The 24,247-nt window shown below is 38.1% G+C and overlaps 1 protein-coding gene across 10 annotated transcripts in view; it reads right to left on the bottom strand.

Annotated features, from left to right (window-relative positions):
• Positions 1–6,647: 6,647 nt before the first annotated feature.
• The window catches only part of RNF111 (ring finger protein 111), a 142,857-nt gene continuing 125,257 nt past the window's right edge, over positions 6,648–24,247 (bottom strand). For 6 of the 10 annotated variants that reach the window (XM_062206020.1, XM_062206021.1, XM_062206030.1 and 3 more), the window contains 7 exons: positions 21,014–21,362; positions 18,476–18,628; positions 17,529–17,655; positions 12,725–12,817; positions 11,475–11,570; positions 9,779–9,906; positions 6,648–8,294 (listed from right to left, as the gene is read on the bottom strand). In XM_062206020.1, coding sequence (XP_062062004.1) covers positions 8,177–8,294; positions 9,779–9,906; positions 11,475–11,570; positions 12,725–12,817; positions 17,529–17,655; positions 18,476–18,628; positions 21,014–21,362 — 1,064 coding nt within the window. In that variant the 3' untranslated portion in view covers positions 6,648–8,176. The remainder of the gene's footprint in view (positions 8,295–9,778; positions 9,907–11,474; positions 11,571–12,724; positions 12,818–17,528; positions 17,656–18,475; positions 18,629–21,013; positions 21,363–24,247) is intronic. The other 4 variants (XM_062206026.1, XM_062206027.1, XM_062206024.1 and 1 more) reach the window with 3 other exon arrangements.

Genomic DNA, 24,247 nt, shown 5'->3' with positions numbered 1-24,247 from the left:
AGCACCGGTTTCATTTCCGGCTGCTCCACTCCTGATTCAGCTCCCTGTGAATGCACCTGGGAAGCAGCACAAGATGGCCCAAGTGCCAGGGCCCCTGCACCCACATAGGAGACCTAGAAGAAGCTCCTGGCTCCTGGCTCCTGGCTTGGCCTGGCCCAGCCCTGGCCATTGCGGCTGTTTGGGAAGTGAATAAGTGGATGGAAGATCTATTTCCTGCTCTCTGTAACTCTGCCTTTCAAATAAGAAATAAATAAAATCTTTAATCTAAGACCTAACTCATTAGCATGAGTTCATGAATATATAATTCCATACTTTATAAAACTAAGACCACAGGAAGTATAGTGATCAATTATAGAGGAGAACATTAATTAACTACAAGTATACAGAAAATGATGACAAGCGTATCTAAGAGGCTTAAGATACAGTTTAAGCAAAAATGAAGACAGCTGTCCTATAATATCTGAAGAACTAGCACTCAGCAAGAAACCAGATTTATTCTCACATTTCTCTAGACTATCAACCCTATACCTAACGTTACACGGACCAAAGGAAAAGAACTTTCTAGGGGTGGTCATTTGTGCAGCAGTTAAAACTCCACTTGGGACACCTGCACCCCATAACAGAGTACCTGGGTTTGAGGCCCAGTTCTGCTTCTGATTCCAGCATATCCTGGAAGCAGCTGGTGAAGGCTCAAGTACTTGGGTCCCTGCCACCCATGTGGAAGATTGAGTTCCAGGTTCCGGATTTTGACTTGGTCTCTCTTTCCTCTTCCTTTTTTTTTTTTTTTTTAAACAATTGTTCTATTTATTTGAAAGTCAGAGTTACACAGAGAGAGAAGGAGAGGAAGAGAGAGAGAGAGAGACACGAGAGCTGAGCTGATCTGAAGCCAGGAGCCAGGAGCTTCTTTCAGGTTTCCTACGTGGGTGCAGGGGCCCAAGGACTTGGGCCATCTTCTACTGCTTTCCCAGGCCATAGCAGAGAGCTAGATCAGAAGAGGAGCAGCCGGGACTCAAACCGGTGCCCATATGGGATGCCAGCGCTGCAGGCTGGGGCTTTAACCCGCTGCACCACAGTCCGCCCCCAAAGGAAATGCGCTTCCCTCCATAAGTAGTACTCTGTCACAGGAAGAACATAACCATAACTGTATTGCTCTGTTCTACAGCTAAACAGAACCAATAACATGTGTGTGTAAACAGAAATACAAGATTTCTTGTAATTTGCTTATGCGGTTATGAAGGCCGACAAGTCTCAGGATCTGCAATGTGCAGGCTGGAGACCCTCAAGACCTAAGCCTGTACTTCTAGTCAGAGGGCTGGCAGACTCGAGATCCAGAACAGACGTTTGCTTTGAGTCTGAAGGCAGGGAAAGCTTACATTCTAGCTCAAAGACTGTCAGACATGAAGATCTCCCCCTATTTGTGGGAGGGCAGCCTTTTTGTTCCGATCAAGGTTTCAGCTGATTAGACAAGGCTCATCCACACTAGGGAGCGCCCTCTGCTTTACTCAGTCTGCTGACTCAAATGAGCCACATTTACAAACAGCCTCTCACACACACCTAGAATACTGTTTGACCAAATGATTGTTAAACCATGGCCCAAAGTGCCAGATAAAATGAACCATTCTAATAGTAGCTACCAAGAATACTGTGCAAAGATTTCCCAAGTTATACAAAGGTGAGGCAGAGGAACAGACATACCCAGCGATCTCCGACCTATAAGCTGCTTTTTCTCAGCCATCAGCCTAGGGGAAGAACAGCAGCACTGTGGATACCCCTACTTGAGAACCAAGGTCGTTCTCTACGTAGGCTTCTTGTAGAGTATGTTCAGCTTCTTTGTAGCAGGACTCCTTGCAAGGCAAATGGGCTTATCTTACCTTCCTGTGATGAATTTAAAATGGCCCCAATTTCTTTGCTGCACATTTCCTTAGCAGGTATAATCTATGTCCTCTCCTCCCAAATCTGAGCTAATTTTGTTTTTTGCTCGGACCAACAAAATGTGACACAAGTGGTGTGGTTCTGGTTTCGGTTGCAGGCTCATGTCTCAGCAAGGCTGGTGTTCTCTGTTTTGCCCCTAGCAAGGGACAGACACTGAGAGAAGCATCAAGTGGACCATCTTAACATAAGGGAGTCCATAGCGATGGAGGCAGGGAGCTAGTGAGGAACAGGACTGCTGGTACCCGTGCCACAGTTCTGTGTGTACCACCTTGAGTGGTACTGGCTAGAAATACCCAACACGGCTGCAGGCTATACCCACTCCCATCGTGTGCTGGATACCATGACACTTCTGAGATTTTCCAAAAAGTGGCACGGAAATGGGTGTTCTCAAGCCGCACCCCCAACCTCACCTCCTTTGGATATTCAGTTAAGTTCTGGCCCAGTCACCAGTCCTTTTCCGATTAAAGAAGGACATTGTTAACTCCATGAGGCTGCACACACTCACTCCTGAGTGTGTAATCCCCTTTGCCTTTAAATAAATCTTGCTTTCTTGCTCACCTTCATGTCTTCCTGGAATTCTTTCAGGCTTGGAGATAAGATCCTGGACCAAGCCTAGGCAGGGGCCTCCCCCACAATGATAGGGACATTTTACGCCAGTACAGTTCCCAGATGAATGCAGTCACCTGAGGATCACCAGTTACATCACCGTGAGATTGAGCTAGGCCTGCTCAGATCTGCCCGAATTGCACAACCATGAGCAGATGTGTTGTAAGCCACTAAGTTTTAGGGTGTTTTGTTACAAAACAGGTAGCAGATACACTCAACCTGGGCATTCCCAATCCTTGCACCAAATATAAATTTTTCATTTCCCAGGGGACCAGAGTTCAGTAAAACACGGCACAGAAGCTGGAATTTGCAATCATGTGTAAACTCTGACTTCTCAATAATGCTATCCTGAGTAGTTTTTGCACAGCAAACTTGAGTGCCTTTGTGGTTTATACATGTTTTGGTAGTCTCCTGAGGGCACAAGGAAACACACATTTGTCTAGCACCGAGGCATGAATCACACATTACTGAAGGCCTTGGGAAGCACTGAAGCCTGTCTGATAGAACTTCTGCCCACACAAGACCAGATGTTAATGTGTTTTTAAAACACACAAATCCTTGGCCACCCTTTCTTTCAACGGTAGAACCTAGTTTACCTCAAATCAGGCTATCTGTAGTGAGTCTTGCTTCTAATAAATAGAATGTGGCAGAAGTGACAGAATATAATTTGAGTCTAAGTTTAAAAAACAAAAACAGCACGGTGGCTACTTTCGGCTCTCCCTGGGATCATTTGCTCTGGGGAAATCTACCTCATCATGGAGACATTCAAGCAGCCCTAAGGAGCAGGGCTGGGGGTGGAGGTGGGTAGTGGAGCAAGGACATGAGGTTTTTTCCCAGGGAACTGTGTGCTAACAGCCTCGAAGGTCATCTTAGCAGCAGATCGTCCAGTCCAGTCAAGCCTTCACATGACTGCTACCACAAGAGTCAGGGCTACAAATGCCAGACAAATCTGCTGCCGACAGCCTGACACACAGAACTGAGATAATGTGTGATGTTAAACCACTACACTTTGGAGTTTCAAAGCAATAGATAACTCTTTCTCTGCAGTAAATAATAAACCTTTGATGGATTATGTGGCTAACTGATGTTCTAGGAACCCAGGTACTCTCCGAGCAAAAATACGAATAGCACGGTAGTCGAAAGAGCAACTCAATGAAAGGCATTCTTCACTCCTTTTTAGACAGGCTAGAAAACAGTGGATGGGAGACTTGGCCTGTCTCTTCCAATTCGCTTGGCAAACATTTTTCTTACACAAAGCTTCCTGAGAATCTAAAGAACAGAACCCCCATGATAACATGCCTGGAGTGTCTCATATTAACAGAGAAATTCCCAGCTATGTGAGAGACAGAGCATCCCTCAACTGCGAGATTGGAAATGTTTTTTTAAATGATTTTTTACATTTATTTTATTTGAAAGGCAGAGGTACAGTGAGAGAGGGAGACACAGAGAGGAGAGAGATCTTACATCTGCTGCTTTACTCCCCAAATGGCTACCACAACCAGAGCTGGGCCAGGCCAAAGCCAGTAGCTTCTTCCAGGTCTCCCATGTAGGTGCAGGGGCTCAAACAATTGGGCCATCTTCCACTGCTTTCCCAGGCGCATTAGCAGGAAGCTCAATCGGAAGCAGAGCAGCCAGGTTTCAAACTGGCACCCATGTGGAATGCTGGAGCTGCAGGCAGCAGCTTAATCTGCGGCACCACAGCACTGGCCCCCCCAAAATGTGTTTTGAGTTGTGCCCCCAGCCATACAGGCAATGGCAGAAAAAATTCTCACTTTACAGAGCAAAATATATCGATAACAATCTGCAGAAGTTAACACTTTCCAAAGGTTCTCCCCTCCCCTTGTTGAATACCACAATTCAAAGTAAAGCTGACTGAACAGAACCCACAATAGAAAATTAATATTTAATGAATCTAATCCATTTTTTAGTGATGGTAGAAGAATCATATATGTCATTTTTGGGGGCTAAACAGAAGATTCCAGAAACCTACACCTTCCAAGGCTCTCTCATTGATTGCCATTAACCTAAGGTAAACCTAGAAGAAGCTAAAATGCAACACAGGCAACTTAGTAATGTGTGTTTAACTCCCACAGGGCACCAATCCCCTGCCTAACGGTTTGGTGGAGAGAAAAATCCCGAGAAAAAAAATTTAATTTTAGGTCAGGGAGATCTTGTGCCAATTCTGATCTACTGGCAGTAGGTGCCTAAACCATAGCCTTGAATAACATTAATGGGCAACTTTTTTTTTTTTTTTTTTTTAATTAAAAAAAAAGCCTGCAAGTCAAAGGGGAAGAAAGAAACCACATGTGCTGGGAACCTTCCAACCCATCAGATAAAGGATGAAGAGGATTGTTCCTTCTTACCTAGTCATCAGTTGGCTGGACTCAATGAAACAGAAATGTTAACAGCAAAAACTGATCTATGGTTTAGCCATCTTGCTAAGCTACCATTTTCAAAAGTGGAACTTTCTGGTGGTAGAGTGAGATGGTATGAGCATAGAAAAAACTTACATTCTTAAGTATGTATCATGAACACAGCCCTTTATACTCATTATCTCATTTCATCTTGTTAAAACCTTAAAAAGTAAGTTTTCATTCTGTTTTGTAGATGAGAAAAGGTAGGTGTCCATTGTCTTGTAGATGAGAAAGTTGACTCAGAGAGCTTAAGCTGTACCATTTTAAAACCCAAATCTGACCCTGAACTCTATATTCACACCAGTATTCTTAAATACCACATGTGGCCTGTGATGGGAAGAAAAGGGAAAAGAAACTGTCCCCAGCAGGCCCAATGACAAAGTATACTTGGCAACATTTATCTCCCTTAGTGAGAATTCTTTTTAAAAATAATTCTTAATTCAAGAAAGCAACTGAAATCTGTGACTGAGAAAAGATAATTCACCCTTGATATATCCAACATCATGACACATGAAGTCTTTAATAAACAGTAGCATTTACTGTTCCCAGAGGTTTTGGAAGTTAGAAGTTAGGATGCATTCTCTACAGATTTAAATTATTACCATTCACAAAACACTAAAAATGAAATGTCCACAAGATTTTATATTTTAATTTCAGTGTTTCAACTAGTTACAAATAACAATTTTGAAAACAGACTAGTTTTTCCCTATCTCAGTTGTTACGGCTCAAATGTTGAAGTGTGCTAGCAGCTAAAATAAAGTCACCAGAGTAAGAAAGTTTCAAATATCAGTTTATCACTTGGATATTAACAACAATAAAAATAAGAATTTGCTGACAAAATAATTTTAGTTTTGAAGTATTTGGACAACTGTCACTGAAATGTTCACTATGACATAAGATGCAGCAGGAGATGGAAGACAGCAAAACAAAACACAAAAAGTTAAAAGTTCAAAATCATTTTCTTCCTTACTTGGTTCATTTCTAATCACCATTTTCTATAACAATCTCTATCACCATTTTCAATAGCTTACCGGTAAGCTCCTGCATTAACAATTCAGCTTTGTGCCACAAATACTTACATTAATTTTAAAGTAACAATGCTTTACCTACATTAAAAAAAAATCAGTAGTAATTATAAGGCAGATCAACAGGTAGTCGTGCATCTAAATCTGAAGTAATATTAAAAAATAGAAAAATCTATCTGTGCTTTTCCTGTGTTTGGGAGAATATCAAGAGGACTCCATGGTATGGAATTTTCTCCAGCTTGCTTATCCTTCTTCAATCCTTTGGCCCAGAGCCAGGGTTTTCCAGTGGCAAAGTCTTACATCCATCATAGTCTAATGAAGGGAGATGGGCAACTTGTTCTTTTGCCCAGTAAGATGGCAGACATGAGTCACTTTCTCCCTTAATCTCCCAACCTTCTGCAACAGCAGCTTAATTATCAAGTATACTTTAAAAAGTTATTTCATAACCAAAATTTTTAACCATAATCCATCCTCCATTTGCACACATACTATGTTGAAGCATGTTGATATTGACAATTACTACAGTGTAACATTTACTAATGTAAAAAAGTAGCCATAATTTAACAAATACAAACACCAAATTATGCAAATGTCAATTTAAATGAGATCACTATCTATGAATTTTAAGTTAATATAAATTGTTTTATAAAAACTAATTATGAAACACAAAGACAATAGAAATATAAGTTATTTATTAATCAATCCACTTACAAAGCAGGTGGCTTAATGCAAGCTTATTGACATCTTCACATATGATCCATGGGAACATGTCTTCCACATACAGACAGTGATAGTACTGACTGGATGCATTTGCAATCTGGGGCATATTAAGCATATTTAAACAAATAAAATTAGACTATCCTGTATATGAAAGTATTTTGATAATATGTATCCTTAAGTGGATTAAAACTTCCTCCAAAGGAGAAATGTTAGTATGTTAAGTTAACTTTATATTCTATATTATGCAGTAAATCTTAACTATAGAAATTAAAAATTTTAAATCAGTGATCGACTCTTGGTAATGTATGAAGTGGGAGTATATAACCATAGCAACAGTAGGTTGACAGTATAATTTGTGCCTCACAGTTTCTGCAGATTTACTGTTTTCAAGTTTAGAGAGAAATAAAACAAGAGACATGTAGATTCAGCTGACTTTATTTATCTTGAGACTAATAAAAATCCCTTAAAAGTGATCCTGGGACCTTTAGAAGTTCTATGAATGCATAGATACCTGCTAATGACTGAAATTCTAAACCTTGACTAAATGTGTTTACAAAATCAATGTAAGCAGATATCTTCACTATTCATGCTTGGCAGAAGACTGAACAAAACTCTACATGTCTTTTTCAATTTCCCTAAAATTTGTTAAATCTGCAAGTATGTACATCCAGGAACTGAATTTAATATTTAGTGTTCATCAGAGCTGTTTCACAGCAGCAAAATTCAATCAGGGAAAGAAAGTTCTAAATGATGTAGGAAAAAGATAAATACAATCAGAACAGCAGTCTAAATGTATGATATCAGTATTCAACTCTATCTGCACTGTGCTGAGAGGAAAAGGATACACCAAGAAAATTTCTATTGATCACTCTGGTGATATGGATACCACCTGCATCTGATTGAATATGGGTTGTAGTCTGTTCCCAGTATTAAGGATGATATTTAACTCAGAACTCCATATTGTAAATATACAGCAGCCATTTTGTCCTAATTAAGGAATGTCTTAATACACAATATTATCATTTTCTAGAGGATCTTTATACATTAAACTAAAGTACATGATTGATTAAATTAAAGGTTAGTAATGGATAAAAAAATTTCATAATTCTCAAGGCTTGGTACTATGTAAAAAACAAAGACCACAAAACTCTACTTACTAAAGCAGCTAATCTTGCCTGCAAGTTTAGGGTCACAAGCCCATAATATGTGCAAAGAAATGCAATACAAGGAACCATGCAAAAATACAGTAAAATGATACGGGAAAAATGTCAAATCTAGAAAAAAAAAAGCTTTATAAATACATCAAAATCAACTGTATCCATAAATTGTAGGGCTAGCATTAGTTGTACCATATAGCAGAGCCAGCACTCTAAGTTCAATGCTTTCATATCTGCGCAGGTAAGTCATGCCATCTTTGGTTGACTGCAGTACCAGGAAGGATGGGAACGTGAGGGAGGGCAAGAGTTCCGAAACATGGTGTCAACTTTCACTTGGCAGCTGGGCCTCAATGTCCACTCTGCATATGGGGCACTTCTTATTGGTAATCAGCCATTGGTCAACACACACTTGGTGGAAAAGGTGCATACATGGAAGGCGTCTAGCAATGGCAAAGAAAACAAAAAGCAAGTTAATTTTAAAAATGACAATTACCAGGCCATTTATTTGTAAAGAAGTTATGCATGAAATAATTCAGCAGCGTTTTAAAGTTACTAGGCATCTTTATCTTCTGGAGGAAAAAAAACATCTCCCTTATGGGCAGTATAATATAGAAATGACTAAGATAATGAACTGTAATAGTAATGGAATGAAATTATATAATATCAACAATAGTAAGAATATTACGTTGGCAGCCATTCCAGTTTTGTTTATGTGCATGAGCTCTCAATGCTATGGAGCCAGCAGTATGTTCTCTATCATACAACACTGCATACATATTTCTAATACCAAATCACTGTATTTTTCAATATATTCTCTAATTTAATAATCTCTCAAAAACATTAGAATTTATGTTGTAAATATATAGTAGCCATGTTATAATTAAGGACATATTATTTTATATGCAGAATATTTTGATATATTAAACTTCAATACATGACTGACTAAAGGTCAATAATATTGTTTTCACAGGATAACTGTCATACCCACTTACTTCTGTGCTACCATTTTATGGGCAGGTCAAAAGGAGATGTTTACTTTAGGATACCATAAATATTATCAATAAGAAAGGGAGAAATAAAGCTTCCAAGAAGACAGACTACCACTGAATTCAGTATAAATGTGGGATAAAAGTAACTGACTCAATGTCCATTACTACTACTGTCCATTGTTGAAAGCACTTTGACTTCCTAATGTTTTGTAAAACTAGTAGCTAAAAAGAGGTATTCTAATTATTTCTTGAACAATATTAGTCAATACTGTAAAAGCAACTAACTTTCATATTTATAAATCTCCATTGAAAACACAGTGCTCAAATTACTTTCTATGTGGAATGGTAGGCAATAATTTATAATTTTTCCCCCTCTCAGTATAATTATAAAGTAGATCAACATTATTATCACATGGTTCTACAATATGTCATAGAACCTGCTTTAAGGCATTATGTGACATCGAAAAATCAGGAAATAGTAAGAAAACAGTAAGCGTACAGATAGAAAGAAAACCTAAAATTAACACTGGTTTAGCAAAATAACCTAACACTTTCTAAATTATAAAAGAAGAGAACAGTCCTACAAGCTGAGAGGAAATCTTAGAGCTAATTCAATTTTAGAAAGCCCTGTCAACCAAACTGCATCCAACCAGTCTAGATCCCTGTTTTTAAGTGTTGGAGAATACAGTAGTGTAATTCCCCAGATCTCCAAGTCTTTCAGATTCTTCTTTCTGGAAGATTTACAGAAGCTAGCCTTGCTGTGAGCTTAAAATAATCTTTTTATTCCTTCACTCACTGTAAAAAGCCCGATCTACACATCAGAAGTTGATAACAGGGTGTGCCAGAAATAATCTTTATTTGGTTTCTAGTTTACTTTCAGATAAAGCCCCTGTCAAGTTTTGACAATGGATTTTAGTTAATTAATATCTAGTTACCTCACATCTTCACCTTCCTCTAAAATAGACAAACAGATAGTACATTTTTCCTCAGTGTCTTCCTCAGTCCCTTCTTCCCCATCTTGTTTGCAGTGTAGTTTCCTCTGTGAGAACCAATCAGTTGTTACCTTATTAGTAGAGATGACATTATTGAACAACTGAGTAAAGTCTGTGTTTATTTCAAAAACAAAACAAAAAACAAAACCATACCACACATCACCCCCAACTTATTTCCCAAGTAAGACTGTCATGAATTAATGAATCAATTAAATGATTATCAATTAAGATTCTTTTAAGACCCTCTACTACCCAGCATCAAAAGTAAAATCAAATTTAACAGAAATACATTAGTTTGAAATCTATTACTTTTAATCCTCAATGAAGATTCCACATAATACAAATTCTATTTTTGTTCTATCACGAGCATAGTTAAATACATTTTATTTTACTAATTAATATTTCAATGATATCCATATAAATTAATGTTACAGCATTTAGCTTAGACAGTTGAAAGAACTTAAATTTAGTTGCAATACTTCACTAATACTCTTATAAACAGATGAAAAATATAAAGAACAGTCATTTTACACCTTATTATTATTCTCTGTATAGCACAGAGCATCATTTAAGAAACTTATTTGACATGTCTACTCGTAACTTCCAAGGAAGGAAATATTAGAAATATACAGCAACTAAATATCCATCAAAGTAAGTGATTACTTAAAAAAAATTACAGTATTGTCACATGATGGAAACTATTAAGAAGAATGTAGCTGTGGCTTAGTAGGTAAAGCTGTGGCCTGCAGTGCCAGCATCCCATTAGGGGTGCCAGTCCAAGTCTTGGCTGCTCCACTTTGGATCCAGCCTGTGCTACAGGCCTGGGAAGAACAGCAGAGGATGACCCAACTGCTTGTGTCACTGCTACCCTGTGGGAGACCTGCAGGAGGCTCCTGGCTCATGGCTTCGGCCTCACCCAGCCCCAGCTGTTGTAGCCATCTGGGGAGTTAACCAAGTGCCTGGACTATCTCTCTCTCTCCCTTTCTCTGTAACTCTTTCAAATAAGTAAATAAATCTTGAAAAAAATATATATATATAGGTGAACTGAGTACTGACACAGAATACAAAGGCAACATACAAAACTATCTGCACATCATCCTCTTTGTATTATGTTTTAATGCAAAAGAAAAAAAAATACATATATATGTGTACATTATAGAAGGCACAAAAATTCTGCAAGAAAAATATATTTCTGTACTTTCAAGAAAATGTTAACCCTAAGTATATTTTGCTTTAGTAATAAATAACAGAGAGTGCCAGCATTCCATATGGGAGCCGGTTCGTATCCTGGCTGCTCCACTTCTGGTCAAGCTCTCTGCTAATAGCCTGGGAAAGCAGTGGAAGATGGTCCAAGTGCTTGAGCCACTGCACCCACGTGGGAGACCTGGAAGAAGCTCCTGGCTCCTCCTGGTCCAGCTCTGGCTGTTGCAGCCATTTGAAGAGTGAAGCAGCGGATAGAAGACTGCTCTCTGTCTCTCTGTCTGTAACTCTGCCTCTCAAATAAATAAATAAATCTTTAAAAATAAATAAGTAAATAAATAACATAGCTACTAGGTTCCACAAGTTCAATGGAAAGCCATAATACTGAACGTTACGCATTTCAATAATATTCTAGAAGTTTCATGGAATAAATTCTTACCTTTTTATATTTATGGGGATATGTACATCTTTCAATTGTCCCCTGGGATGCTCCACGATTGACATTTCCTAATCTTTCTTCCAAATGAATCAGTTCCTGAAAGGGAAGGGTAACTACGATTAAAAGCCAGGATGATAATATTTTAAACAATGTTGTCAATACTGTAAAAGGAGTAATAATCTTACATTTGACAAGATAACAGTTTGTTTACAAAACAGTTCTTACATATGGCACAGCAAATGATGGTTTCAAAATTTTTTGCTCAGCCACCTGAAGTAGTTTCATAAAGTCATCCTTATAAATTTGGGTAACAATATAAGTATTACCACATGGTATTACAGAATCAGTAAGTTTGTACACATGTAGAAGAAATCATTCTAGTAAATTAGGGAAGCAAATTAAACAATTTTCATAAATCATATCAACTGTAATTTCTAAACTAACATGAAGAAACAAAGACTTGAAATATTTAGCTACAAAGTAAATTATTTAAGCTGTTTTTTTCTCCAGCAATGTTTCACTAAAAATTAAGCTCAGGCAAAGGCAAAGGTTTGGGGCTGGCACTGTGGTGCAGCAGGTTGAGCCGCTGCCTACAATACTGGCATACTGTATAAGACCCAGTTCCAATCCTGGCTACTCCATGTCTGATGCATCTTCCTGCTAATGTGCCTAGGAATGCAGTGGAGGTTGGCCCAAGTGCTTGAGCCCCTGCACCCATGTGGGAGCTCCTGGCTCCTCGCTTTGGTCTGGCGCAGCCTTAGCCCTTGTGGTCATTTGGGGAGTGAACCACAGGATGGAAGATCTCTCTGTCTCTCACGTTGTAACTCTGCAGATTTATTTATTTGAAAGCACTCATGGGATGCCGGCACTGCAAGCAGAAGCTTTACCCAATACACCACAATGCCTGTCCTGAAATAAATAAATCTTTAAAACAAGAAAAAAAAAGCATCAAGGCTTTCCCCATACATTAAATTATATTGTTCATTATTTTTATACTGATTTAATATTTCTTTATATTTAGACATTTTAATTTATTCTTTAAATACTTTTGAACCTAAGATTAATGTTTCCTATCAAATTTTTTATAACCCCAGAAGCAATATCAGAAAATGGTACTTTTTACTGCTTCGTGATTCCCAGTCATTGTATTAGTCCTATGTAATTATGAATACTAGCAACATATTTTTATATATATACTCTTCTGCACTGAAAATACTGTGATACATATCTTCACTTATTTGATTACATACCTCAAAATTGCCCCTGAAAGGACCTCTGAATGATGTTCCATCCAATCCTGATGAAATGTAACGGATATGAGGATAGCCTGCCATGTCAGGAACCTGTTTTAATATAAAAAAAAAGACAGACTAAATCAGTTAAGAACAGATGTGTAACTATTAACACTGAATAATTCTCCAACTACTCAAAAATTCAATCAACCTTAGTAAGTACATATAAGCACAACTAAGCATTCAGTAGTGGGGCTGGCACTGGTGTAGCAGATAAAGCCACCACCTGCAGTGCCAGCATCTGTTATGGGTACCAGTTCTAGTCCAAGGTGCTCCACTTCCAATCCAGTTCTCTGCTACGGCCTGGGAAAGCAGAAGACGGGGCAAGTCCTTGGGCCCTTGCACACGTGTGGGATACACAGAAGCTCCTGGCTTCAGACCAGCCCAGCTCCAGCCGTTGTGGCCATCTGGAGAGTGAACCAGTGGATGGAAGACCCCTCTCCCTCTCTCTCTCCGTCCCTCCCTTCCTCTGCCTCTATGTAACTCTGTCCCTCAAATAAATAAATCTCTCTAAAAAAAAAAAAAAACTCTCATAACTCTAACAATATGATCAGAATAGAACAAAAACAGTTGTTTCATGAAATAAAGATTTCCTGATTTACACAAAGAATCCTATGTAGCAAACACCCTCACATAACCCTGATGCTCTTGGTACCTCAAACTTAAAGAGGAAAATTATCGTATGATCTTATTAATAGATAAAAATGCACAGAATTTTCCAAAAAAACTCAACCTCAAGATAACAGTCTTCGTGCCAGTGCTGCAGTTTAGAAAGTTAAGCCTCCGCCTGCAGTGCAGGCATGCCATATGGGTGCCAGTTCAAGCCCCAGCTTCTCTATTTCCGACCAGCTCCCTGATAATGCACCTGGGAAGGCAGAAGAAGATGGCCCAAGTGCTTGGGCCCCTGCACCCATGTGCGAGACCCAGAAGAAGCTCTCAGCTTCTGGCTTCAGCCTGGCGGAGCCCCAGTCATTGAGGCCATTTGGGGAGTGAACAAAGAATCGAAGATATCTCTCTCCCTGTATCTCTCTTTTTGAAATAAATAAATAAATCTTAAAAAAAAAAAAAATAAAAGAGAGAGAGAGAGATAAGAGTCTTATGTTCTTTCCTTTAGCTTCCTAACAACCAAAGGCATCCATCCCCCGTTTTTTATTTGGCTCTGTTAGTGGGAATTTTATCAGTGTTGTCTAAGATTTTGTTAGATACAGTCAATCCTCAATGGATGTGGATTCCACATTTGTGAACCGGCCTGCAGGCTAAAATGTGCTGATCACCCTAAAATCAAATTTCACTTTCAAAGTCATTCATGGATATGCACAGAGCAGCCAAAAACTTCAGTTGATCAACATGTGTATTCTCAAGACAGAACAAGGCACTGCCTTCTTGTTTCAGTTTACACTGTAAAAAAAATACATATATTTTTTTTTGTGGTCTACTTCGTGCCATGTTTTTCTGTGCTTTTAGTTGCTGATGTCATTGTTTAAAACAGCCCTGAAGAATAAGCTCAACTACTGCCTAGTGGTGCTAAGCTAAGAAGGCAAGGTATTATGTACCTCATGGAGAAAATATGTAACAGGTAAGTTTCATTCAGGTGTGTCTGATTAGCTATTACTTCACCATTAAGGACTGAACAATATACATTAAATATGTTACCTTTAAACAGAAACATACATAAAACAAAGCTATATACTTATGAACTGTTCCGATACGGTTTTGTAGTATTCTGTCCTGTATTGTCCCAAAGAGTAAAGGTTCCATATTTGCTAACACACTGTTCACAGCAAATGTACAATACATAACCCCTGTGAATACTGACAGTCAGTTGCATCAGGAATGCGAGATTCTGCTGTAAAGCATCACTTGTCCATCTTTATAAATAAATCTCCAACATTACTTCTTAATCAGCCTCCACAGAATCATAATAACATACACCCCACAGCAGGCTTTTTAGTTTTTTTTTTTTTTTTAATATTTTTTTTAAAGATTTATTTATTTATTTGAAAGGCAGAGGCAAAGAGAGAGAGAGAGAGAGAGAGAGAGAGACGTCTTCCATCTGCTGGTTCACTCTCCAAATGGCTGCTGCAACGACACAGGTGCAGGAGCCACCTTCAACTGCTTTCCCAGGCCATAGCAGAGAGCTGGATCAGAAGTGGAACAGCAGAGTCTCAAACTGGCACCTATATGGGATGCTGGCACCACAGGTGGTGGCTTTACCTGCTACACCACAATGCTGGCCCCTAGTTGTTGGTTTTTTGTTGTTGTTGTTTTAAGATTTATTTTATTTATTTAAAATCAGAGTAAAGGAGAGAGAGAGAGAGAGACAGAGAGAGAAAGAGATAGAGAGAGAGAGAGAGATAGAGAGAGAGAATCTTTAACCCACTGATTCACTCCCCAAATGGCTGCAGTGGTAAGGGCTGTGCCAAGCTGAAGCCAGGAGCTTCTTCCGGGTCTCCTATGTGGGTGTAGGGGCCCAAGCACATGGGTCATTTTCTGCTACTTTCCTAGGTGCATTAACAGGGAGCTGGATCAGAAGTGGAACAGCTGAGACTTGAACTGGCACCCACATGGGATGCCAGTATTGCAGGTGGCAGGTTTGCCTACTATTCCATAATGCCAGTCCTAGATTTCTTAGTTTTAAGAGATGACTCATGGGGCTGGCACCGTGGCATAGAAGGTTAACCCTCTGCCTGCAATGTTAGCATTACATATGGGTGTCGGTTCAAGTCCTGGCTGCTCTACTTCTGATCCTGCTTACTTCTAATGCGCCTACAAAAATAGCAGAAGGTAGTTCAAGTACTTGTGCCCTTGCACCTATGTGTAACAACTGGAAGAAGCTCCTGGCTTTGGCCTGGCCCAGGTGTAGCCATTGGAGCCATTTGAGGAGTAAACCAGCAGATGGAGATTTCTCTCTCTGTATCTTTGCCTTTCAAATAAATAAATCTTTTAAAAAAGAGTAATTCATATGTGGAAAAGCATTCAAAATAAGTAATAACTTTTATTACATAAATTATCTGCAACTTTCATTATACTAACATCAATACTACTTCACAGCATCAAGAAGTTCAGAAATGGCTGGAAGTACCCAAACTTTCACTTACCCTGAAACTCTCTCCCTAGGCTCCCCTTCCTCTAGCTTTTATGGTTGAGCTTCTCCTTTCTGACAGAAATTTAATCCTTAGCCCTTACTTCTCATCTTCTCCAGTTTTCCCCATCTAGTATCATCCTTCCTGACCTAATTTCCACCCTTCTCTCCAGTATCTTTAAATAAGTCCTCTCTAATGGTTTTGTCTTAAATCTAAAAGTTGAAGCTTCTCCAAACCTAAATTCTCTCCTTGATTCCTGAAATTATTGCCAATCCTATTTCCAACTTTCCTTTCACAGCCAAGCTTATAAGTAGTCTATATTCACTGTTTCCACATTTCATCTTTACTATAAACTAAGTGCCCCATCTCCATCTCTCATCATTACTGACAGTAATCAGTCTCACCAAACCATCAATAACTCTTTCAAAACGAGTGTATTCCACATTTCTCAAACTTCACCTTTATGTGATGAGAACACTACAGATCATATTACTTTGACATGTCTGAAGTACAGCACTATCATTTAAATACAGTATTGTCATTTTCCTATATATATATATATATATATATATATATATATTTTTTTTTTTTTTTGACAGGCAGAGTGGATAGTAAGAGAGAGAGACAAAGAGAAAGGTCTTCCTTTTTGCCGTTGGTTCACCCTCCAATGGCCGCCGCGGCCGGCGCTGATCCGAAGCCAGGAGCCAGGTGCTTCTCCTGGTCTCCCATGCGGGTGCAGGGCCCAAGCACTTGGGCCATCCTCCACTGCCTTCCCAGGCCATAGCAGAGAGCTGGCCTGGAAGAGGGGCAACCGGGATAGAATCCGGCACCCCAACTGGGACTAGAACCTGGTGTGCCGGCGCCGCAAGGCAGAGGATTAGCCTGTTAAGCCACGGCGCCAACCAAATTTTCTAATATTTTTAACTCTGTCATTTGATACATTTTTTCCTGAGAATCTAATCTTCTCTCACAGATTCAATAGCACTATATATTAACAGATAAACCAGATATCTCTGGAGGTTCAGACCATAAACTTAACTGTCTACTGGGAATTCAACCTTCATACAGTTATCTTAGATTCACTATGTCTAAAACTTAGCTCAGCTAACCCTTTCCTGAATCCTTCATCTAATATTCTCCAGTATAACAAATGTCACCATTATATACCTTTTAACCATGCTAGAAACATAGGCATGATCCTACATATTACTCAAATGTGTCCCATCATTTGTATGCTAAGTGACATTGCCTTTGTTCAGGCATTCCCCAACATTTATCTTTTCTATTATAGTGTCTGAACAAGCTTCCTTTCTCTCACCCTTAAATCTATGGTCCATGTAAAGGGGGGAGAGCTTTCAGCCACAATATGATTAAATCACTCTAAAATCAAAAACATTAAGAAGGCTGATTAGAAATTATCGTGATAGACCAAAAAATTAATTTTAAAAACATTTTGTACATTAAAAGTACATTTTACTATGAAAACTATAAATGCAGATTTTAATATATCTATTATCTTTTCATGATGCAATTTGCATCTAACAAGTTATTCTCAAATCCCATTAAAATAGGAAACAGCTAATGTATTAACCAAAAATGCTTTCAATAAAAATATTTAGAAAAGGAAAACTACTTTTAGAAAGAGAATAAGCCAGAATTTTGAAAATTTTCCATTTTACCATTAAAGGAAGTGCTCCTAATTGTAAGTGATGAAGTCGAGGAGGTGCGTGGTAATGGGCCAAGTGAGGATGCAATGCACCAGGTGTATAAGTAGCTGCAGTCACTCCAGCTTCAATTCCCAGTTCCCTGACAAATAATAAAAACAGTTCAACTTTCAGGCCTCCTTACAGTGAATACTGATTAGAATCAAATATACTAGGGAAGGGAGATTCTGGAGTAAAGCATCATGCTTCCATCTTTATTACCAACAGAAATGGGGAATATAACGACATTTTCATCTAAGGTTTCTTAACATACAAAGCTGAGAAAAAGATAATTCAGCCCAAAAGATTTAACCAATAATTTCAAAATCTGAATACAAAGGTGGGGAGTGTATTAAGTTGTGAAAAGTAGACTCAGTTTAGGGAGTTAACTTGGTGGCAAGCACCCCTGAAAAACGGGGAAAAAGCTCTACTCTCACTTTCACATGGTATCTAGAGAAGAGTGTTGGTTATCAAAGGCTGGGGGTGGGAAATCAGGGAAAGGGAAGACTTCAGTCAGGTGGTACAAAGTTTCAGTTAGATAGGAGGAATATATCCTTGTGTTCTAGTGTACAGGGTGGTGACCCCAGCCAATCATCAACATACTGTGCACTGCTCTATACATGGACTCAAATGTCATATTCTTCCCCATAAATACATATATAATTATTTGTCAAAAATAAAACCTTCTTGTGAGGGAAAAAAAAAAGGCACTACCCTTGTTTGCCATGGTTTGCTGACCTAGAATGCAGGTACCTATTCTGTCTTCTCCGCCCCTACTCATCCAGAGGCAGCGCCTCACAGCTAAACAGAGGATTCTATTTCTCCACATCACCCTTCTGCTTGGCATTCCAGTATGAAGAACCTCTTCCAGTAGTTTTAACAGAAGCTGCTGAGCACTGCTTTAAAATAAACAAGATACTGACCAGGCAGATCTCTCTGGAGCCTGTCGAGGATGTGAGGACATAGTCTGAGGCACATGAATATGATGCCCGTGACCATAGTTTGGGTGCATTCTATGTGGATGGGGTGGGGGGCGTTCATGTGCCCGCCTGGAAACACAGAACACAAAAAGACCACTGGAAATAATTGAATAATTGGTTATTTCTTAATGCAGAAAAAATCTAGTATTACATTATAAGCATCTATAAATTGTGATAAAATTTATAAATTACAAAAATATAAAATTATATATAAATTAGTAATAAATCAAGAAATAATAACCTCATCCACAAATTCTAACTGCTCATTTATTCCAATGACTCCAATTCAAATATCATCCTAAGAAAAAATCAATTTTAACATTATCTTGTACAATTCTTTATAACACAGAAATTTAAAACAAGATAATAACAGAAACGGAAAGAAATAACTTTTAAAATACACCCAGCAAATTCTGTAGACATAAACAAGTTATTTTATGTAAACATATAGAGCATGAAAAAATGGGAACTATTTTGCTTCAGTAACTCTTATTTTGTAAAATCATCTTAATTGGATGGAAACTGGGAAGAAAAAAATTTTAACCTTTTGGGCCAGCGCTGTGGCATAGCAAGCTAAGCCTCTGCCTGTAGCACGGGAATCCCATATGGGCACCAGTTCATATCCTGGATGCTCCACTTTCAATCCAGCTCTCTGTTATAGCCTGGGAAAGCAGTGGAAGATGACTCAAGTACTTGGGCCCCTGCACCTGCTTGGGAGACCGGGAAGAAGCTCCTGTGGCTCCTGGCTCTGGATCAGCTCAGCTATGGCCACTGCAGCCATTTGGGGAGTGAACAAGCAGATGAAATACCTCTCTCTGTCTCTCTCTCTGTCTGTAACTCTACCTTTCAAATAAATAAAAATTTTTTCATGTTTTATATTTTTTCAAAATATAGGTAGCACACGTTATACTATCCAGGAAACATATTTAGCTACATTCACACTACATTCTGTATCCTGATTTATTGCATTTTCTCTTCCTAAAGTCAGCTGCATTTATAATTGCATGTGGTCATAAAATCTGAACAAAGAACACTACAAAAAGACTAACTCCTTCCTGGGCATGCAGATATCTCTGGAGCCCACTGAGGACATATCGACATAGTTTGAAGCACATGAATATGACCACAACCATGCTTTGGGTGCATAATAGCTGCAATTTAATTTTTTTCTATTTCTTTCTTTCTTTCTTTCTTTCTTTTTTTTTTTTTTTTTTTTTGACAGGCAGAGTGGATAGTGAGAGAGACAGAGAGAAAGGTCTTCCTTTTTGCCGCTGGTTCACCCTCCAATGGCCGCTGCGGCCGGCGCATCGTGCTAATCCGAAGCTAGGAGCCAGGTGCTTCTCCTGGTCTCCCATGCGGGTGCAGGGCCCAAGCACTTGGGCCATCCTCCACTGCCTTCCCGGGCCATAGCAGAGAGCAGGCCTGGAAGAGGGGCAACCGGGATAGAATCCAGCGCCCCAACTGGGACTAGAACCCAGTGTGCCGGCGCCGCAAGGTGGAGGATTAGCCTGTTAAGCCGCGGCGCCGGTCTTCTATTTGTTTCTAATACATGGAGCTTTTGCATATTCATTCTTAATGATGTTGAATAATTTTCTAGCTACTACAGGATATGACTGTCACACTGGCAACTTTATCCAAAGAGTCACTATATGAAGGCATCAAAGATTCTGGATATAACCTTAAATTACTGAACTAAAGGAAGAAGCTACACAAATGCTATATCATTAACTAGATCCAGAGTTATGCAAACATTTAATGTGAAGGACAGAACAGTTAAGGTTTTTGACTCTACAGGACATTTAGTCTGTTACAACTACTCAATTTAGCCTTTGTAGGATGAAAACACTCACAGACTACATGGAAATGAACAAGTGTAGCCATTTCCCAAAAAAAATCTTTCTTACAAAAATAGTCAAGCAGAATAAGATGAAGGGTTTGTTATTCTGAATTTAAAAATCAGATCCTAAGTTAACAAAAGCTCACTTATACTCTTTTCATACATTTTGGGGAATATAGTATTTTAATATTTAAGTATATAAAAAAAAATCAAGAAAATTTTTTCAATGTCAGTTTGTAAAGATTCCATTAATAATACTCTCCTTTGGATAGTATTATGTAATAAAGCATATCAAATCTCTGATTAGTTTAAATCTTGTTCCTCAATCTTCGACTTTGAATGAAGCTTTAACTACAAGATATTACAGAGACAGATGAACAAGAGATTAGTTTGCAGAAGGAAATGACCCTGGACCAAATGCTGAAAGTGGTATTGATTTCATTCAATAATCTGATACAAACTCGTCTGTGTAACAAGTAATTACTTATCATACAGACAAGCAGGTATTTATATATATGTCTATAAACATCTGGTTAGCAAACAACCAGTTTCCTATGAACTGAGGATTTAGTATATTTAAGTTATTTCTAAAGACTGAAACAGAAATAGCAAGCGTGATTTTCTTTTTAAAAATATAAACATACGTTGGATGCTGCATCATCCTCCTCCTCTGAACTTCCATCCTCTGCATCATTTCATGGGGATGCAGTCTCTGGGCTGGAGGTGCTGTGGCTGGAATATGGTGGGAAATTGGCTGGTGTGTAGGAGGAAGATGCTGAGGGATTGGTGCAGCTGTGCTGGCTAAATGAGTTGGAGGAGGGGGTGCCACAGGGTGCGATGCTGCATGAGAAGATATCTGAGAATGGAAAGCATGTACAGGATGAGGAATAACATAATCCACTTGAGGTGGAGGCTGAGTCTGAGGTGGTGGGTTTCCATGAGAGTGTGGGCAGGCAGTAGCTTGATGGTGAAGTGGTCTTGTCAAAGAAGCATCTGTAAGAAAAACATTTCAAGTATGTTACATAAGCACCAAGCAGTTGAGCATATATTGCTATTATACATTCCTATTGTATTTGATAATCATATTAGCATATTTTATTTTAATGCGTATTTTATGAATGTCTGTATCATCTAAGCCAACTTTCTTATTTGAATAATTTTGGGTATCTTTCCTCATATCAAATTAAATAGTTTCACTCCATTCTGAGCTTCCCAACATTCTATTAGAGAAATATACCAAAATTCTCTTAAGAAATCCCCACTGATAAAAATTAGAAGTAACCCATAAGGCCTGTGTGCATGATTCCTCTTTTGTTTTTATTTTTTAGAATGCTTTTATTTAATAAATATAAATTTCATAGGTACAGCTTTTGGAATATAGTGATTCTTCCCCTCATGCCCACCTTCCCACCACCACTCCTGTCCTACCTCCTACTCCCTCTCCCATCCCATTTTTCATTAAGATTCATCTTTATATACAGAAGATCAACTTTATACTAAGTAAAGATTGTATGATTCTTCTTATGCACACTCCTTTTCCTATACACACATACACTCTCAGGCCACTTTTCTAACATAAATTCCTATAAGTAGTTGTGAGTTAGAATACATTCAGATACCCACCAACATATACAGAAATGCCCGCTTATTCTTACAATATCACTAAATATTTATTATTTACTAATCACTTACATTTCTTATTCTTAGAAGCATTTAATGAAAGTATTTTTAAAAGTTCACAGAAAATGCCTATGATAAAAAAAAAACTGTGCATGGATTTCAAAACTTATTTTTTCATTTCACTTTCTCTGAATTTTTTGAAGTATCTTCATATGTATATTCTATCTTCCAAAGCGTCTTTTTTATTGAGGGCAAGGTGAGAACATACTCTAGGGTTGTACTTTTCTGTAGTCAAATCAGATAAATATTAGACTTATAAATATATAAATATATAAGCCTTATTTTTCTTTGTAATTTACTGGATATAAGGAGTTGCGGACAAGCAAAGAATCTGACAGCCCTTCTTAAAAGAACAGGAAAAATATTCTTCTACTGCTCTTATCTCTCCCTGCCACAGGTCATTTTTCTTACACTACATTAAGAAGAAGGAAACATTTCTACCTAGGAACTATGGAAGCTATGGAAGGAGGCCCCTAGCAAGATGGTTCCCTCCATTTCATTATTCCAGACTTCATGGTTCAAAGTGATCACTGAAAAACCCCTCTGGGGAACATACATCTCTCTTATTCAAAGAGATCTGCATCTACTTGATGCAAAAAATGTTTGTGTCCTCCTTGGGTTTCATTTCAAATTTCATTCTGTTGGAAGATAGTCTTGGTAGTCTAGGACGAAGTTATGGTCATTCTCAAGTTCCAGCACAGAAGAATTTTCTTCCATTTCTAATGCTTTTGATTCAGCAGGGGTAAAAGTTAGGTCAGCATAACTCACTCTGCTGCATTTGCAAAGGAAGCCTTGTCACCATGCATTTACAGGAAATTTTCATTAAACTCAATGTAAGTTGTATAAATTTTTAAACCAATTTTCTAAAAGTTATGCTTTCAAATCAATGCTTTATTCTGCAAGAAGGCACAAAATTCAGTATGTCTCAGTCACTAAAAAAAAGTCACTAGCATCCTTCCTCAAATTCACATTTCTTCCAGTTTCACTAGAATCATTATGTAAGAAACAGTCACAAACATTACAGAATCTGAAAATTTTATTTGAGAATGAATCAATTTATCTAAGTTTGACTCTTCAGCCACCATTTTTCTAAACAGAATGGACTATTAATCATTACAGAAGTGATGTTCTCTAGATTCCCAGAGACCACGTCTCTTCCTTTTTCCAATTTTATGTTGTTCTTTTGCCAGCTTAATAAAAATAACTGCATAAATATATACAATATTGTTTGTTAATTAAAAATAAAACTTAAAGATCTATGTCAGTATCAGACTCACTGAATCCTAATAGCTTAACAGTCTATAGCAATCATTTAATGATTAATCCTAGATAGTCTTACTTATATATCTTGTCAAAACCTCTTATTGTTCCAATTTCAGTATATGTGCTGCTGAAATAAGCACTCACTATCTCTTATTAGAAAGCTTTTAAATGATAGCATTTTGAGTATAGTTCTTTTATCACTTTATCAAGACACATAAACTTCAAAATCAAGAAAAACTTTTTTTATTGTACTAGTCTTATTGATATTCATATACTTTTTAAACAACAAACTATTCACTTGGGTCATCAAAGTTTCACAATTTATAGTAACCGACAATTACTCTCATTTTACAACTGTGAAGAAACTGAGGACATGAAGATTTAAATGATATGCCCAAAGCCAGCACAATAATTATTCAGAGCTGGGAAGTCAACTCAGATATATCTAATTCTAAAAGCCAGTGCTCTACTACATCTTATTGTCTTCCCCAGCTCAATTTAAGTAAAACGGGGTTTAGGAACTACATGTTTGACAAGTGAATTAAAGGACATTGGAAATAGTTTTTAAAGAACACACAGGCAGCAGGGGCATAAGGATTTATGTATGTATGTGTATATAAAAATACTCCTTTTATAAAAAGGAGTCTACAGCAAGATTATCAAACTGTCTCCAACAGAAGAGAATGCAATTCAAATTCCCTATTTTTAATTTTCATTCATACATTCCCAATGAGTAATGTAAACTGGTGCAATCCTCTGAAATTTAATAGTATTTACTTGAAAGTTTATCCTTTTGCCATCACAATCTGACTCCTACAGAGACTCAAACAACCAGAAACAATTTAAATGTCCATCAACAAAGGACTGAGTTAATATACAATGATTATGAGGTTATTAAAAAGCAATGAGCTGGAAGAAAAAGGAAAGGGGTATAT

Source organism: Lepus europaeus, chromosome 11 (assembly GCF_033115175.1).
Source record: "Lepus europaeus isolate LE1 chromosome 11, mLepTim1.pri, whole genome shotgun sequence".
Taxonomy (NCBI): Eukaryota; Metazoa; Chordata; class Mammalia; order Lagomorpha; family Leporidae; genus Lepus; species Lepus europaeus.
This window is presented reverse-complemented; position numbering and strand designations above follow the sequence as displayed.